The sequence below is a fragment of the Nelusetta ayraudi genome, unplaced genomic scaffold (assembly GCF_046127955.1).
Source record: "Nelusetta ayraudi isolate G7.1 ecotype Tasmania unplaced genomic scaffold, CSIRO-AGI_Nayr_v1 ptg000026l, whole genome shotgun sequence".
Taxonomy (NCBI): domain Eukaryota; kingdom Metazoa; phylum Chordata; class Actinopteri; order Tetraodontiformes; family Monacanthidae; genus Nelusetta; species Nelusetta ayraudi.
Window position 1 is genome coordinate 8717373 of NW_027466076.1, and position 17212 is coordinate 8734584.

General features: G+C 46.0%; 1 protein-coding gene across 7 annotated transcripts in view; it reads left to right on the forward strand.

The window, feature by feature from the left end:
- The window catches only part of LOC142890507 (ras-specific guanine nucleotide-releasing factor 2-like), a 28825-nt gene extending 14079 nt beyond the window's left edge, over nucleotides 1–14746 (forward strand). For 2 of the 7 annotated variants that reach the window (XM_076029596.1, XM_076029597.1), the window contains exons 11-29: nucleotides 133–199; nucleotides 304–440; nucleotides 525–607; nucleotides 1177–1425; nucleotides 2157–2249; nucleotides 3222–3742; nucleotides 5788–5913; nucleotides 6022–6102; nucleotides 6201–6307; nucleotides 8196–8308; nucleotides 8504–8564; nucleotides 8661–8690; nucleotides 8922–9025; nucleotides 9464–9548; nucleotides 9975–10172; nucleotides 10302–10381; nucleotides 10471–10588; nucleotides 10680–10748; nucleotides 12483–14746. In XM_076029596.1, the coding sequence (XP_075885711.1) occupies nucleotides 133–199; nucleotides 304–440; nucleotides 525–607; nucleotides 1177–1425; nucleotides 2157–2249; nucleotides 3222–3742; nucleotides 5788–5913; nucleotides 6022–6102; nucleotides 6201–6307; nucleotides 8196–8308; nucleotides 8504–8564; nucleotides 8661–8690; nucleotides 8922–9025; nucleotides 9464–9548; nucleotides 9975–10172; nucleotides 10302–10381; nucleotides 10471–10588; nucleotides 10680–10748; nucleotides 12483–12578 (2418 nt within the window). In that variant the 3' untranslated portion in view covers nucleotides 12579–14746. The remainder of the gene's footprint in view (nucleotides 1–132; nucleotides 200–303; nucleotides 441–524; nucleotides 608–1176; nucleotides 1426–2156; nucleotides 2250–3221; nucleotides 3743–5787; nucleotides 5914–6021; nucleotides 6103–6200; nucleotides 6308–8195; nucleotides 8309–8503; nucleotides 8565–8660; nucleotides 8691–8921; nucleotides 9026–9463; nucleotides 9549–9974; nucleotides 10173–10301; nucleotides 10382–10470; nucleotides 10589–10679; nucleotides 10749–12482) is intronic. The other 5 variants (XM_076029598.1, XM_076029603.1, XM_076029599.1 and 2 more) reach the window with 3 other exon arrangements.
- The last annotated feature ends 2466 nt before the right edge of the window (nucleotides 14747–17212 follow it).

Below are 17212 nucleotides of genomic sequence, written 5' to 3' on the forward strand. Positions count from 1 at the left end.
AAAAATATAAAAGTTAAAAGTCTAGCCGCTCAGATACAGTTGAAAGTCATATTAAGTGGTTCCAACTTTGCTAGTTGTGAATTAGTGAAACATCCCACGTTCATTTTTCCTATCTGACCACCTTCCCAACAGCAAGGAGGAACGCTCTCCCTGATCGAATGCACTCTCATTGAGGAGCTGGACGCCAGCGACGAGGACTGTGAGCAGCCGTACACTCTCCCACTGAGTCCGCGCAGCTGTTTTTCAAAACTGTGGCGCCGCCGCCTCGGCAACAAACCATGCGTCTTCTCCCTTTGCCCTCAGACAACGCCGCCGGCCAGGGCTTCAACCACCTGGAGTTCAAGATTGTGGTGGAGCCTCCCGACGGTCCGCCGTTCTCCGTCGTCCTCTTGGCTCCGTCCCGCCAGGAAAAAGCGGCGTGGACCAGCGACATCAGCCAGGTGGGGCTGATGGTTCGAAGGCCGCCGGGACTGGGAGTTGGTCGCATCCACACCGGATAAATTTTCTTCTGCTCTCCGTTTCAGTGCATCGACAATATCCGTTGTAACGGCTTGATGACCAGCGTGTTTGAGGAGAACTCCAAAGTCTCTGTGCCGCACATGATCAAGTAAGCACGGCGCCAAGAAAAGAATGATGATGTAATGTTGTTTATGTCGGTCCATATGTCAAATAGACATTATGTATAGCAGAAACGTTGCAAAAAAAAAAAAGGCCAAAACAACAATTATTTATACAAATTAATTATTAAAATGTCTCCTGGGCTTAATTGCAACCGTACTTCCTGGAGGGTAAATAATGGATGATTGTGACCTTTAAAAAAATGTATTTTTAAAGGGAATTTTTTATTTGATTTTTGTCCAAAACGGGCAGTAATTTGATGTCAAGACAAATATTGTGCATTATTTTTAGTCTTTGAAGCTCTTTTTTTTTTTTTTTGCACAGTTCTTTGTGTCTCTGACCTAATCTCACCTGCACAATCCGCGTTTGACAACCTCTGACAACAAAATCTGGATTAATCTGCTCCTAAAAATAGTCCCTAATGAATGTTGTGTTTTTTTCCCCCCCGGACTATGATTATCTTTTGAGACAGGGAAAAAAAAATCCAACCATACTTATCCTTTACAGAAAAATAAACCTGCAATGTTTTCTTTTTCCTTCCGTACTTCCTTTCCGAAGATCCGACGCTCGACTGCACAAGGACGACGTGGACATCTGCTTCAGCAAGACGCTCAACTCCTGCAAGGTGCCGCAGATCCGCTACGCCAGCGTGGAGCGGCTGCTGGAGCGCCTGACGGACCTGCGCTTCCTCTCCATTGACTTCCTCAACACCTTCCTGCACACGTACAGGATCTTCACCACGGCCGCCGTCGTCATCGACAAGCTGGCCGACATCTACAAGAAGCCCTTCACCTCTATACCTGTCAGGTACCTTTGCTGTGGTGCTTCTCAGTCGTTGTCCACACAAATATTCCAGGTTTTTTGTGAACCTTGAGTTCCAAAAAGGTCAATTTCCTCATTGCAATGTTCCTGCTTTTCCTCTTATTGTTGCTCCTGCTGTGGACACTGGTTTCTGTTGTAGTCCAACTTTTGCATAGCCATGCAGACATTTCAGATTCTGAATCGAGTATAAAACATTCAAACGTCTTGGTTGTCTTGGTGTAAAGAACTTACCCTTCCCAGGATGAGTATGTTCCAGCTCCTCTGCCACTGGGAATGCAATTGCCAGCAGCGCAGTTGGCCACCAGACTGGCTTTGAAAACTCATTTTCTGACCAATAAAACTCCCGTAGCTCAGAGAAAGTTCTCATCCGAAAGTTCTCAAACTGTAAAAACAGGCCTAATCTTTGTAGAATGGTTCAGTTGATACAACTGGACAGGTTTTGCTATTCAGCATTCTGAATAGTTATTCAGCAAAACCAGTCCAGTCCATTAAGATGACCTGGATGACTGAGAACCTTGACAGAGTGAGGACTGTTGTCATATTTGGAATAATTGCGGAACATCAGCACGCGTTTTCGACATCCATCCATGACATCACCAACATCTCATCTCATTTCATCTCATCTCGCTTGCCTCCACTCTGTCTGTCTCTCTCTCACTCATCCTTGCCGGTCACCCCCCACCACCACCACCATAACCCTCACGCCGCTGAACCAGGATCGAGCAGCACTCATGCGACCGCCTCTCCATCATGTCCCTCTGTCCCGACTACAGCCTGAAGATCACGCAGCTCGCTCTGGACCAGTCCAAGTAAATACCAGCAGTAGCTCCAGCAGCAGCTCCAGCAGCTGGACTGGGGAGACTTACCCCCAATTCACATCCAAAGCGTCTGCGATTTGCTATTAATGTCAGTGTCCGTGTTCACACCAGGCGCGGTTTCACGCTTCTGGGACGCTTCTGAAACGCGCTTTAAAAAGTAATCGAATTACTTCTTTACCGTCTTTATTTATTAAGTAATCAATTACTAATTACTAATTTCTTTAGTTAAAAAAAGATAAAGTAACAGTTGCTCAGTGCTTTGGAATGAACTTTATTCAAGTGCAAATTTTGCAATTCCAATTATTGCCTCTGTCCTCTTAATATGAATGAATGTTTGCTCTCTGAACACAAACTCATGTACAGCACTGGTGCCTTTTGCACAGCCCACAGTAATCCCGGAACATTACTCCATTAGTACAAAAGTAGTTTAATTACAGTAGTGGATTACTTAGTAATAGGATACTCGCCAAGATTGACAGCGATACTTGAGACACAGTTTGGACGGGCAAAATAGATTTGTTTCAGTGTTGTTTTCTTTGAATACACGCAAAACTACCTGGGTTGTCGCGCGATCTTGAAATCCTGGCGTGAACCGATCGGGCCGCTGCGCTGGACGCCACCGCTTGGAAACGTACTTGGTGTGAGATGGTACAACAGGGTTTACAAGTGCTGACGCGCCGCAGACACTTTCAGTGTGAATCAGCCTTTATATCAGCCGTGGGAGCATGGCGTGGGAGCATGGCATTGGTCCAACCTCCCATTAGTCCGACAAATTGCACATTGGCAACCTCCCCTAACCCTCACCATAACCCTAGCTGTAACCCCAGTGGGAGGTCGGACCAATGCTCAATGTTCGACTACTGGAAAGTCGGACTGATAGGCAGTTCCCGGGTGTTGTTTCCTTGTCCGGTGGCTCACCTCTCCCCCCCCCTCCCCCCCTCCCCCTTCTCCGGTCTGTCCCAGGTCCCTGGAGCTCTTCTTCGCCACCAACCAGGGCGCCTCGTGGGCGACGGACCCCCTGAACAACAAGTCGCCGCGCCTCTGCCGCAAGTTCTCCTCGCCGCCACCGCTCGCCATCACCTCCCGCACCTCCTCCCCCGTCCACTGCCGCAAGCTCTCGCTCAGCTCGCCTATCGGCGGCGGCAAGCTGGCCGCCCTGGACCTGACGGCCACGCCCACCTCCTCGGCGGCCAGCTCGCCCACCTCGGCCCACTGCCCCTCCGTGTCCTCCCCTCCCCCCGGCGCCACTCGGGCCCCCTGCGGCCTCTCCTCGCCACCGCCCACCGCCACGCGCTCCCCGGGCCTCCCACCGGTGCCGGGGGCGTTCTGCTCGTCGCCGCCACCCTCCTGCACCAAGGCCCCGCTGGACCTGAGCCGCGGCCCCAGCTCGCCCGAGCTGAGCCCGGCCGCAGGGGACGACGTCAGCGGGGAGCTGCCGCGCCTCGACGCCTTCTGCGGGAAGCTCAGGCGCAGCATCCGCAGGGGTGCGTATCTGGAACGCCAAATGGAGAAAAAAATAAAATAAAAAATAAAGCTCATGATTCACACTCGGCTGGGCCCACACGCGCATCGACACATGTGTGGGCGCACGCGCGCCTTTAGACTTTGACTCAAACACGCACTCTCGCCAGCGTTGCAGGAATTCGCGCTTGAGAGGCGAGCAAACGCAGCTCCTCTTTCTCCCCTCTTTCCTGCTGTTCGAGCAGACGTTGAAAAACACTTTTCTTTTATCTTTATCTGTCACAAGTACGGTTGGGCATCGAGCGTTGATTGGAACCAGGACTAACGTTCCGATTCTCCCTGAATAGTTAACATTTTTTCAATGTTAACAAATTTCAATTTCGATTCCAATTTCGACAAATTTCCTGATCCGCAGACTGGAAGAGAAGCGCCGGCGTTCAAAAGTGTGGCAGAAATTGTCGTGCAAAGGAGGGTGCAAAAGCAATGCGATAAACCTCCAGGGTCATGGTGTTGAAATAACTGCTGCTAATCTGTACTGGGTTGTTCAGTGTTAGCCCATTAGTGGGAGCTCAGTGACATGTGACACAGTTCCCCTGTAAAAAAAAGAAAATTCATTACATTTATATTTAAGTCCATTGATTTGATATTTATATAGTGTGAGAAATTTATAGTAAAGTTCATAAATGTTTGTAGATTTAAAATTTTTTAAATTCATGAAGCAGTTCAAACTATTGAAGCCAGGTAGACCTCTAGTTAGCTATGAGCAAAACTATTTTGACCTTGCCTCTTAATAGAATCAGAAGTGAGAATCGAATTCAAACAATTCCCAACCCTGGTCACAGCTGCTGACGGTGGCTTGTGAACCAAAACTACACTTGGTGAAGTAGAGGCTGATAAGTGGGTCACCGTTACCCAACAAAGGAATAATCGTGCTCTTAGATCACCATCTGTCTCTGACTGACAGCATGTTTGTTCGCCACAAGAGCGCTGGCGGAGGCGTGAGGTCGGAAAAATCTCTCGACGACAAATTTTAAGGGACTCAGGAAAAAAAGATGTTGAAACGGAACCCTGATGTGGCAGCAGAAGTTTAGTTTCTTTTGTGTCCCGGGGAAAATATGTATAAACGCTGTCGCTTTTAAATGCAGCGTCAATGCATTTCGTTAAGATGAGACTTTTGTTTGTCAGCACCTGCACCGATTAGCATTCTTCTTCTATCCAGACGGGGATGAATCAAATCATCTGCGTCATCGGAGAGGTGTCACTGATGAAATGACAATGAATTATCCCCCCCGCTCTGCTTCCTGTGTCTCAAAGGACCATTTTTAGCGTCCGTTTGATGTGTTCAAGTTGCTCTGTGCTCAGCAAACGCACCAAGGGGTGACCTTTTCTACAAGTGAAGAAAGAACATTTTTCAAAAGGTTCTTCTGTGTCACACAAAATTAGAGATGTATTTTAAGCAAGAAGTGTCTCCGACGTGTCAATACACTTCACACACATGAGAAAAGTAATTTACTTCAAAGATTGCGTCCTCCTCCTTATGCGAAATCAGCCCTTTGTCTCCGCGGTCACAAAACGCACTGATGTTGCTCTCCAAGTTATTGACAAGTCAGGGCTGTACAATCGTTGCTCTAACAAAAAAAAGCAAAGTCATAGGAATACAAATAAAACAATAATTATTTTCCCTTCCGAGCCGTGTTCTGTACATGCCGGGGAGTTTTGGAAGGAAGCTAAAAATTGTAGGTTTTTGCCGTAAACTAAACCGAAGACTAATTTTTCTGTTTTCTGGTGATACGTAAAGAGAATATGTTAAAATCATAATTTGTTTGAATCTGGGATGAAACAATTAAAATATGAAAACGAAACAAAACAGCTAGAAACTGATCAAGGCCACTGAAGCTAACATTTGTAGTCGCGATGGTGTGAATGCTAGATGCTAATGGACGCTAATAAAACGGCTAATAAAACGTTTTCCTGAACAGCGTTAAACTGACACATTTAAACAGAAATACTCTCCACCTTTAGCATAACTCTGTTCCTAAACATTGCGACGCCGACATTTGTTTCACAGCTGTGCTGGAGTCGGTGTCTCTGGACAAGTTCATTCCCGAATCACCGTCCACCAGTGAGCCGGGCGACATGTCCCCCTGCCGCTCCCCTTCGACGCCGAGGCACCTCCGCTACAGGCAAACGGGAGGTACGAGCCCCACGGACACACTCACCACACATGTCCGCGATGTGTTGTTTTCCTCCTTGGAAGTTTCAACGCTGCTTTTTCATTGTCCCGGGATCGTCGCACTCGCAGGGGACAACTCTCGGACCACCATGTCTCCGGCCTCGGCGTTCGCCATCGCCACAGCGGCAGCCGGACACGGCAGCTCCCAGGGTAGGCAGAGCGAACCGGGGTGGGGGTAGTGGGGTTGTAGAAATACGATTCACCTGGTGAAGTGGCTTTCCTGAAATGGCGTTCTCTTCTCTGCTTAGGTTTTAGTACTACTGAGAAAACCTGCGACAAGGAGTTCATCATCCGGCGAGCGGCCACCAACAGAGTTCTCAACGTGCTGCGACACTGGGTCTCCAAGCACTCGCAGGTGAGTCGGCAGCAGGTCTGCCAGCCAGACTGTCGGCCAGAGGAAATGGATTTCTGGAATATGAGGACATGAAGTGGGTGGACTGCTGTCCGGAATTAAAGAACCAACGATTAGCATTTGCAAGCGTTGATTAGCCAGAAATCAAACATGTATGCATGTTTTGTGTGTGTGTGTGTGGGGGGGGCTATACAGTATGTAGTATGTATGTATAAATATATATCTATATGTGTGTGTGTATACATGTATGTAATGCTCATTATTTTAAGTAACTAAAAGAAAGGAACAGAAGTTTTCTTTTTACTTTCTTGTAACAAGCATTGAGTGACAAGCAGTGAGTCCACAGTTTGATGATTTGACCCTGATATCACAGCTAGTATTTATTACAGCCATAGTAAATATAACCATAACTAAAATAGAGACTTCCTTAAACATTGGTGAAAGAGCACATCAGTGTCAATGTAATGTGAATTTAAATACCTACAACAAAGCTGTTTAAAAAAAAAAAAAAAAAAAAAAAAAAGTCTGTGTGTGTGTGTGTGTGTGTGTGTGTGTTAGAAAAATAACCTAAATATGAAGGCAACTACATAGGTACAATATAGTATTGATTGTACATTTGGTTGAGCATAAGTTGGGCCCCCTGGTGGTGAGGCCCCTCCATTGCATTCTCTTGCCATACGTTAAATTGCCAGCATGCCGCCATGTGTTTACAGGCATCTGCCGAGAAAGTTTCGACCGAAGTCAACCCTGCTCAAACCAGAACTCATGCAGGCCACCTGAAAGAGTTTTGTTGTCGCTCCGGATGCTGCTGCTGCTGCTGTTGTTTTTGTGTGTATGTCTGTGCTGCTTTTGGTCTTTTCCCTGTCGGAGGTGCTCTTTGCTCTGCATGTCTTTTTTTTCCCCACCCAGGAAGCGTGCAGAAAGGTCAGTTTCCACCTCAGGGCCACTAAGAGGACTTTGGTTTTCATTCAAGATTATATAAGATGCTATTTTTGTACCTGGATGCTCCAGCCTTAAGAGTGAACATTTCGGGGTTTTTTTTGGCTCCGTCTGTAAAAACAGACTTGGCCCTCTGTCGTTGCATTATGAAAGCAACTAATATCTTTTATCACGCTGCTTAGAATTCGACTCATCATATATATTTGTTTTGGTGATAATTGATTGATTGATTGATTGATTGAGTCTCGTTCTTTTACTATTGCCCAGAGTGTCGTATCTTGACATAGAATTTAAAAACAAGTAACATTTATCGTCAGGCGATATCTAAGTTTCAGACGATAATGCAAAATCCAAAAGGTAAAGACTGAGATTAGAGTTTGAAAACCTTTAATGTAGGCATTATGTTAACAATAATGCTACCCCAGTTTTCTTTAAACACTGGTTAACTCACTGAATCAACTAATAATATATCTGATTTCAGATATTAATAAAAAACCTTGTGTCACAGACAGAGAATGCTGTGAGATAATTTTAGGAAAATATTTAGCATGTTTTAAAAAAAAAAAAAAAGAAAGAAAGAATGATTGAAAACTGATCAATGAAATCTATCTAACTGATAATTGACTCTATTTATTTTCATATTAATTTACCTCTGTATTAAACAGCTCCAGTATATAACTATTTTGTCTGCAGGATGTATAATTATACTGCAGGGGGGGAAAAATGAAATTGCAAATATTGTCCTGAAGGGGGCGTCCTCCCCCTTTTATAGCAGATATGAGTGGATTATGTACAGAGATGTTGTTTTTTATTATTCATTATCAAGATTGTAAAATTAATGATGATACAGGTCTGACCTGATCGGGGGCGGGGGCGTTTGATGAAATGTCCATCATGCCCCCCTGAAAAACTGACTCGCGTGTCAACAATGTGTGCGATTGCCGCCCACCAGGACTTTGACATGAACGGCGAGCTGAAGATGGGGGTGATGGTACTCCTGGAAGAGGTGCTGCGAGACCCCGACCTGCTGCCCCAGGAGAGGAAAGCCACCACAAACATATTAAGGTGTGCAAAAAAAAAATAAAAAAAAATGGAGAAGTATTAGCCAAGCACAAAAAAATAGAAACTCGCGTCAGGAAGCAGATTTATATCCGGCACTTTTCACATTAAGAATTTAGAGCCAGTCCGCTGCGGGCGGGCGGGCGGGCGGCCCTGCTTGCGGTTCCTTTTACTGAGCTGCGGCCGCATTTCCCTCCGCAGTGCCCTTTCTCAGGAAGAACAAGACGACGCTCAGCTGAAGATAGAGGACATTCTGCAGATGGTGAGTTATCAAACACCTGCAGCCATCGCAGTGCTTTCAACAGAAGGGCCTCTGTCGCCAGTTTTTAAGCCACTGTCAAAACCATTTTGCCTCCAGAAAAGCTGCCCCCTACTTCACTTCATCGTGGTAAGACTGCGATGCTGTCAATAGAACACCCGAGACCACCCCCACCCCCCACCCCCCGACCCCCACCACCACCACCACCACCACCACATAGTGAACCCAGTCCCAACCCCAGTAGCTCAACACGTCCCTGTCTGTGGATCTTTTACACGCTAGTTCAACCATTCTGCGTTGTGAACTGTACACGTGTGTGTGTGTGTGTGTGTGTGTGTGTGTGTGTGTGTGTGTTTGCAGGCAGAGAGTCCGAAAGCAGAGTGTTTCGAGTCTCTGTCGGCCATGGAGCTCGCAGAGCAGATCACCCTCCTGGATCACATTGTGTTCCGGAGCATCCCCTACGAGTGAGTGATTCATCCACTGTGCTGTTCTCTCAGTCCGCCGCCCGTACACAAGTCCTTGGAATAGTTGGGCTGAGGATCCTGCGACATAAAAACCCACAGAATTAAACTGGAGTGCGCAGTATATTTAGCGCTCAGGTGGTGGTGTTTATTCTAGCAGCACTGATGAGATATGTACAGAATTCTACACACTGCACTTCGGCATGCACCATGTACCGTCGCTCGGGGCCCTCTTTTTTTTTTTTTTTATTAAAGGCCTACTGCGTAACATTTTAAGGGCTTTCAAACGGAATACACAATGTATATGTATGATTTAGAACTGTGGAAATAACTGCATAACAACGTTGCGCATGTTGTCAGTCATCGCACGATCAGCGGCTAGCCAACTTGTCGTTGTGAAGTCAGACGGTTGTTTCAACGCCACTTGCTGTGCGTCCGCAGGGAGTTCCTTGGCCAGGGCTGGATGAAGGTGGACAAATCAGAGAGGACGCCGTACATCATGAAGACCAGCCAGCATTTCAATGACGTAAGAGCCGAGCTCAGACGACAGGCTGTGACTGAGTGTCCAGCCACAGTGGTAAAAATTCAAACAAAACTCCCTCCAAGCATTTTAGACATATACAATCTTCTTCAAGTTGGTGATGTAAATACCATCACTTTTCGTCTTAGACATGGACATGTATATATATATATATATATATATATACATACACACACACACATATATATACACACACATATACATACAAACCTCAATAAATCTGCAGTAAAGGGCACATTTAGCGCTCTGTTGACAGACGATTCTGCTTCCACATTGGAAGGAAACAAGAGCAAGAGCACTGAAACACACCTGTGTCACATGCAATTCTAACTTTAAAAAAAATACAGAGTTCCGTGCAGTGCATTCAAGACGTGTCTTTTTGAACTATTGCTTTGCGTTCTTGGCACCCAGATGAGTAACCTGGTGGCGTCTCAGATCATGACCCACACCGACGTGGGCTCCCGGGCCAGCTCCATCGAGAAGTGGCTGGCGGTGGCCGACATCTGCCGCTGCCTCAACAACTACAACGGCGTGCTGGAGATCACCTCGGCTCTCAACCGCAGCGCCATCTACAGGCTGAAGAAGACCTGGGCAAAAGTCTGCAAACAGGTCGGGGGTCTGTCGATCAAACGTTGGTGGCAAATGGGAGGCGAGAAGTGCGTCCTGATTGTGTGTGTGTGTGTGTGTGTGTGTGTGTGTGTGTGTGTGTGTGTGTGTGTGTGTGTGTGTGTTTGATAGACAAAGTCGCTGATGGACCGGCTGCAGAAGACTGTGTCCTCGGAGGGGAGGTTCAAGAATCTCAGAGAAACGCTGAAAAAGTAAAGACTAAGGCCATCACAGATAAGAAAATGTTGCATATAAGCACTTCTGTAGTTCTTTAATTGTTGCTGTGTGTCTGTGAACGCAGCTGCAACCCTCCTTGCGTTCCCTACCTGGGCATGTACCTCACCGACCTGGCGTTCATCGAGGAGGGGACGCCTAACTTCACCGAGGAGGGACTCGTTAACTTCTCCAAGATGAGAATGGTGAAGATTGTTTTTTTCTTCCCACTCCTGCTTCATTTGCGACGACCGAAAAACTGAGTGAATCGAACTGAACTCCGTCTGTTATTTTCAGATTTCTCACATTATCCGGGAGATCCGACAGTTCCAGCAAGCACCTTACAGGATAGAGCACCAGCCCAAGGTGCGTCTGACTCCAGCGTTTCCACCCTTTTAGTTGCATTAAAGCAGCTCTAGGTAACTTTTCGGCCATAAAATGATGATTCCAAACTCAGTAAAGCGGTACATAACCGATTAATAGGATCAATGGTGCCGCCTCGGCAGTGAGAGGGGGGGGGGGTTGTGCCGGCTGTAACTGCACCGCGGAACTTTCAAGCGCGACCCGACACGCCGGACGAACCAATTTACGGCAACGTCACACACGTTTATTTAGAGGCGGTTTTACATACCACTATTACAAATACATTAGATTATAAAATCACGGAATGGAACCCAATCAGTAACCTCGATGAAAGACAAAGTAATAAAAGTGTTGAACGTTTGCTACGACGTTATTGTCAATGTCTGTGTTGCATTTCATATTGGTGTTTTTCCTGAACACATACGAGCGCTGCACCTAGGCGACTATGGCCCCTGCTCCACGGGCCAAAAAACGCTGTGAAGTCCCGCTACTAATCGGCATTTGGTGGCAGGAGAGCAGGCAAGGGACCCGGGTAATAATCGGCTCCGATTGGCTCGCGATGGAATTGGGACACCCGCGACATCACCACCTTTTTTTTTTAACCTGCCGCACGGGATGACGTTGAGCGCTAAAAGTCATAATATCGCGCCAGTCGCGGCGTATATCAAGTACTGACGCAGAGGTTTTCAATCACGTTCCATCCGCGATCGATAATTGTTCATTGTCCTTCTGCTTTTTCGCTCGTGGCTCGCGCACAAAATAGACCAGACGCCGAAACGATCGCTGCACGGCGCGAAGGTGCGCGCCGCTTTAAGTCTGGCGTGAACAACACCATCCGCGGAACGATTCTACAGCCAAAAGTGGCCAACAACTCAGAACACTGGCCAACGATGTATTTTCCCACATCAATAAAGTAGCGCTGCAGTGTGTCACTTCACCATTTCCACCCAATCAATGCGACGTTGCGTCGTCTGAACAGTTGTTGTAGGCATTACAGCTACACAAGTTTATAACCTGTTGTAATATTATAACCATTACGCACCACATCATTTCCAAGCAATTTTCATCCACGAGAATGATGCGAACCAAGCGCAAAACACTGCCGTCTGTCTATGCAATGCACTATCCTTGTTTGTGTAATTGTAGTTGTCCGTCACGTTCAAAAGAAGAATATAACAATATTTAAAACAAACAAACAAACATGTCACGCATGTTACTTTACTTTGTTGGTGGACATATTTCCAAGCGATTCTTCAGTATGCCGACTGTGTCAACAAACCCTGGTATTTTTCCTCTTTACGACACCGGCAAAGAGCATTTGTGGTTCTCAACCAGCAGGGAGTAGTAATGAGTGCAAGTTACCTAGAGCTGCTTTAAAGGTGTCGTGTTGACAGTTTCAGGTCCTATTTTGTTTTGTTTAAATCCTGGATGCTTGTGGGGAAGAATCAAATTATTATTTCTGCAAAAAACTCAACACATCTTCAGAAAAGAGGATTCTTCAAAAATAAAATTGGGGATGAAAGACCAGAGTGGCCTTTGTGACATCACAAAGGGCTTGTTTTGAGAAGTTTTTGCACACAAACCTCTTGAAAAGTCAAGTTTTGTTTAAAACAAAGAAGTAAAATGAACTTCCATCCATTCCAACTGTTCAAAAAATGAAATTTCAGTTTAAGAGACCTTTTTTAAGGGGTGAATGAAGATGAAAAAGTGTCTCCGTCCTGACTCCCTTCCCTCCAGGTGACCCAGTTCCTGCTGGATAAGACGCTTGTGATGGATGAAGACACCCTCTACGAGCTCTCGCTGAAGATCGAGCCCAGAGTGCCGCCTGGTTAAACCGCCACGGACGGTCCCGTCCACACAGCCATGACTGATACTCCATCCGTCCCGTCCGCCGTGTAAATAATTGGCTGCCACGTCTCCAGATTCTCCAAAATCGTTTGGGATGTTTTACGGAACGCCGCCGCTTTTATTTTGTATTTATTTTTCTCTTCTTGTGTGCTTAGAAACCTCAGGAGAAAACGTGCCTTGAATTCTGGTGTTTATGTTTAGTCAACGTAATGAAGTGCACAAGGAGATGCACGACTCATGCCATTCAGACGACCGCGCGGTTATGACTGTAGAAACAACCACAATCACAGCTTCTCTAAATGTAACCAGTTGCTGCTAGCATGTTGTAAATACCCAACTCTTTGCCTCTGAGGTCCTTCAAAACCAAACGTCTGGCGAGTTTTACATCTTTTTTTTTTTTTTTTTTTTTTCCTTGCACGAACGTGTGAGCAACGTGTTTATGGACTGACGGACCTGCTGGGATTTTCCATCTGCAAACCAACCCCCACGCCGGGTCCCGGGTCTGCTGCCTGGCTGCCGAATAAACCTGCAAACACAACACTAATGTATCGTTCTACGGGAGGCGATTAGGTGCAAATTTCACAGCAAATGGTGTGTTACAGTAAATGTGCTTTTAAAAACAATCAAACCTGAAGATATCATGGCGAAAGTGCCAATTAAGCCATATTTGCAATCTGTTAGCTATGATTTTTAAATGCCCAGTATGTACCATTTGTTAGCATCTAATGCTAAGATAACATACTGCACACAGTGTTAATGTTCTTACGTCCCACTTGACCTCTTAAAAGTGCAACATGGCACAGATCAATAGTCGGAGCTGCCGTAGATGATTGGTAGCACAATATGACTTCCTTATATTTGGACCTGCTCATTGTGTGAATATAAATGCTTGTTATTAGCACATTAAAAGACAACAGAGAACTTACTTTGATGATTTGATCCAACTGAAATCATATTATCACAGATATTGATGCTCTTAACTGTTCCACAAGGGCCTTTGACAAGTGGAAATCTTTATTTCCATTGACTGTCGCATCCAATGCACAACCTTAACAATCAGCAGAAATAAGGCGACCAGTTCTCACTTAACAACGCTAACATTTTTTCATAGTAAAATTAACACACGAATTGTCAGCTCAGAAAATGGTCATTGGTGTTCTCGGAACATATTAAATTTTTCTCTGAATCTGTCAGATTTTTTCGGTTGTTATAAACAGTTGAGAAGTTGATGTGGGAGCTTTTCTTTTTTTTCATTTCTGAATTTCTGAACTGGATTTTGTCAAATGATGGTCAAAATCATTGTCCATACAGTGTATTTGGGTGATCCAGACGCCTGTGTGAGGTGAGAGTCCACGCTCCTACCGCTGGACTTCAGGTCGAGCCTCATCTACCTTGATGCTTTCTGACACACTGGTTGGTGGTGGCGTTGAAGCTCACAGCAGATGTCTGCTCTTCTTCTCCTCCACTTGACTATCTTCACTCATCTCCTCTCTAAAGGTTCATGCCGCCGCTGCGCTGCATGTGCATGTTACAGCGAACTCTCTGTTCTTCACGCTGCTGTGAAGACGACATGCAGTGTAGAATTTTGTTGACCTCCCTCTGACAGTCAAATATGTTTCATGTCATTGAATTTTTGTATCCGTAATTATTTTGTGCACAAAACCTCTGAATGATTTAGTTTCTGTTTGTTTTCGAAGAAGCCTTAAAAGGCTTCTTAATTTTGACTTAACATTACTTTTCTTTTACATGCATTAGTTCTTGTTAGTTTCTTGTAAATTCTGTCATCTAGGCACACTTGAAACCTTGTTGCCCGTATTAGTGAGATAGCAATATATTTGCACTACATTTGTTCAGAATGTCAATAGACTCTTGAACTGTTCATAGCATATAAACTAGCATGACGTCCCTTCTGTTTCTTGAGGTGACTTTGACTGACCCTGTTGTCAACTTCCATGGAGTTTTATTGGGCTTAACCATTTATTTCACATTTTCCTGAAAACAGGAATCCCCAGACACGCACGCAAGTCAATATACGATATCCCTACTTTCTACATTGCTGTATACTCTAAAACCCCTGTTTTGCTGATGTATTTTTCCAATGCGTTTCTCTGAGTATTTACTGAGTAAATAAAGGCCAAAAAAACTACCAAACACTTCAACTGCCGTTGAATCATTAATTCGGTCGCAGTACAAAAACTTGGATGACAAATGATCTTACAAAAAAATGCAACGCATATCCAGAAAAATTGTCACTGAATTGTTTAATAGTGCTAATTCAAGTACAAGTAGAGTTGACCAGAACTCAAAAAAACAATCCATTGCACTGTAATATGAGAAGATAAACTCAATATGTTAATAGAATAAATCCGAGTAGAATAAGACATTAATATACAGTAAGTAAGGTTAAAATCCTACAATAAATTTGTGTGTGTGTGTGTGGGTGTGTGTGTGTGTGTGTGTGTGTGTGTGTGTGCGTCTGTGTAATGGAGTCTCACTGGACCAAGGTCAAACTGGCCTCTGATACAGGACCCTGGGTGGCCACGATCACCTCCACCAGTGGTCTGCGGCTTAGGCCTGCGGCCCTTCATTGGTGTGTAAAGCTCCTGGCCTCGACGGACGATTGGGCCACGCTTTTTAATCCCCCCCCTGGGAAGGGGCGGGGCTTCCCGTGATGGGGAGAGTGAAAAGCCCTTAGACTCGAGTCCCTGTGCAAGACGGCAGAGCGGCTTCTCCACAGGTACTGTACCCTCTCTTCTCTCCTCTCCTCTCCTCTCAGGGGACTCTGGTAGCTTCCAGCGTCTGACAACCTGCAGCATGTAGCTTTAGAGCTTCAGTATGTAGACAAGTTTTCATTGTGACTTCTTTCGTTCACTTCGTAGTTATTATTAGAGGGGTTTCAGGTGCATGAGCCAAAATGTGAGGATGCAACTTTTACTGAGGGATTAAGCAAGTGGAACGAATTTTTTTGTGAAATTTAGATGGGAATTTGTATGGAGACAACATTGTAAATCTAAAAAAGATCTTGTACCTGAGCAGGTGTTGCCCTTCCCTTGTCCTCCAAGAGGAAGCAGCCGCTCTGGCGTCCTGCACGTCCAAACCCCCCTCGGTGTTAAAAGGTCACCGTGCTCAGTGGGCGAGGAGGCAGATCCCAGGTCTGCGACGGCTCCGTCGTAATCCTGACCATAAAACCGCGTGATCCATCCGGTCAGTTGGCGGGTGGGGGGTGGGGGGTTGGGCTGAGGAGAGTGCAATGGACCCTTCCGCCACCATCCAGCGACAAAACCTGCTTCCTTTTCTGAGAATTCCAGCGTTTCGCAGCAGCTCCGCTCGACAGCTTCGACAAGCAACCTCTCTTCCTCTGTGTCCTGCAGACTTGGCCACATTGACCGTGGGGGTTAGGATGAGCAGGGGGTGGGGGGAGAGTCCGGTGGTCTTGTGACACAGTCCAGAATGTCACTGCGACGTCAGCCAGCCAAAGGCCTGAATCTTGGCGCCGGACGCCGGGCCAGCACGTCCGCCCTCTCTGATGATCTATAAATAATGCTGGCGCGGAGTCCAGCGTTGTTAACCTTCGCAGGGCAGAAGAGGAGGAGGGAAGAGGGCTCAGGTTGGTGCAAACTCAGGTGGTGGTGGTGGTGGTTGGGGGGCGGAGGAAGGGTGGGCTGCTCGGCCGAAGCCGGCCGAGGCCTCTCAGCAGCCGTCTCCGCTTTGGCCCAGGATTAGCGGGAGCGCTGATGTCCCACGCAGCTTCCCTCTATATTAAGACGCGCTCTCATGGTCCCTTCACACCGCCTCGGTCAAGGGCGACCTCATCTTGGTGGACGACTTCCAAGTCCGGACGCCACCCCCTTTTATTACGCGGACGTTACCGAATGTTGGCCAAAAACAAAATGGCCGGAATTACGTGAAAGCGGGCACCCTATGGGTGGGAGACTATAGGGCATAATGCTAAGACGCTAAGAGCATCTGTCGCAGTCCCACCTACTCTCTAAGCTTGTTAGTGCATTAAAAAAAAAGTGTGTCGTCCCTTGGGGGGGTTGGTGAGTGGGTGGTCAGAGCGGCAAAGGTGGTGGTGGTGCAGGGCTGCACGTTAACTTTTTTAAGTGCTAGCAAGTTAAAAAATTTTAGTAGCACAAAGACAAATTTAGTAGCTTTTGGTATTTTCATTGGAAAAGGTGAAAATACAAAATCCATAATTGTAAAAGTAGAAGAAGGCAAAATGTGAGAAATAATTCAGGATCAAGTAACCGCAGAATACGCAATGTTAGGCAATGTATTGTCATTTATTTCAAATTATATTTATTCGCGCTGTAGCATAAGTCACTCAGGCGTACCAGAAAGCGATTCACAGAGCAACCTTTGACCGGTGATAACAGGAAGTGGGAGGTTTTTCCCATTCAAGACATTGTCAATCAATCCCGCACACACAGACTTGGGATCCTCTGGTTTTCCAGTAGATGGTGCTTTGGCAATGAATCAGCCCAAATGCAAAAATGTCTTAGGGCTGGGACGAGTCAAGTATGGGAAGAATTAGGAAAGAATTTAAACACGGCAACTTTGCATTTATGGTATTTTATAAACCAAAAATATATCCTCAGGTTTTTCCTGTTTGTACCTCA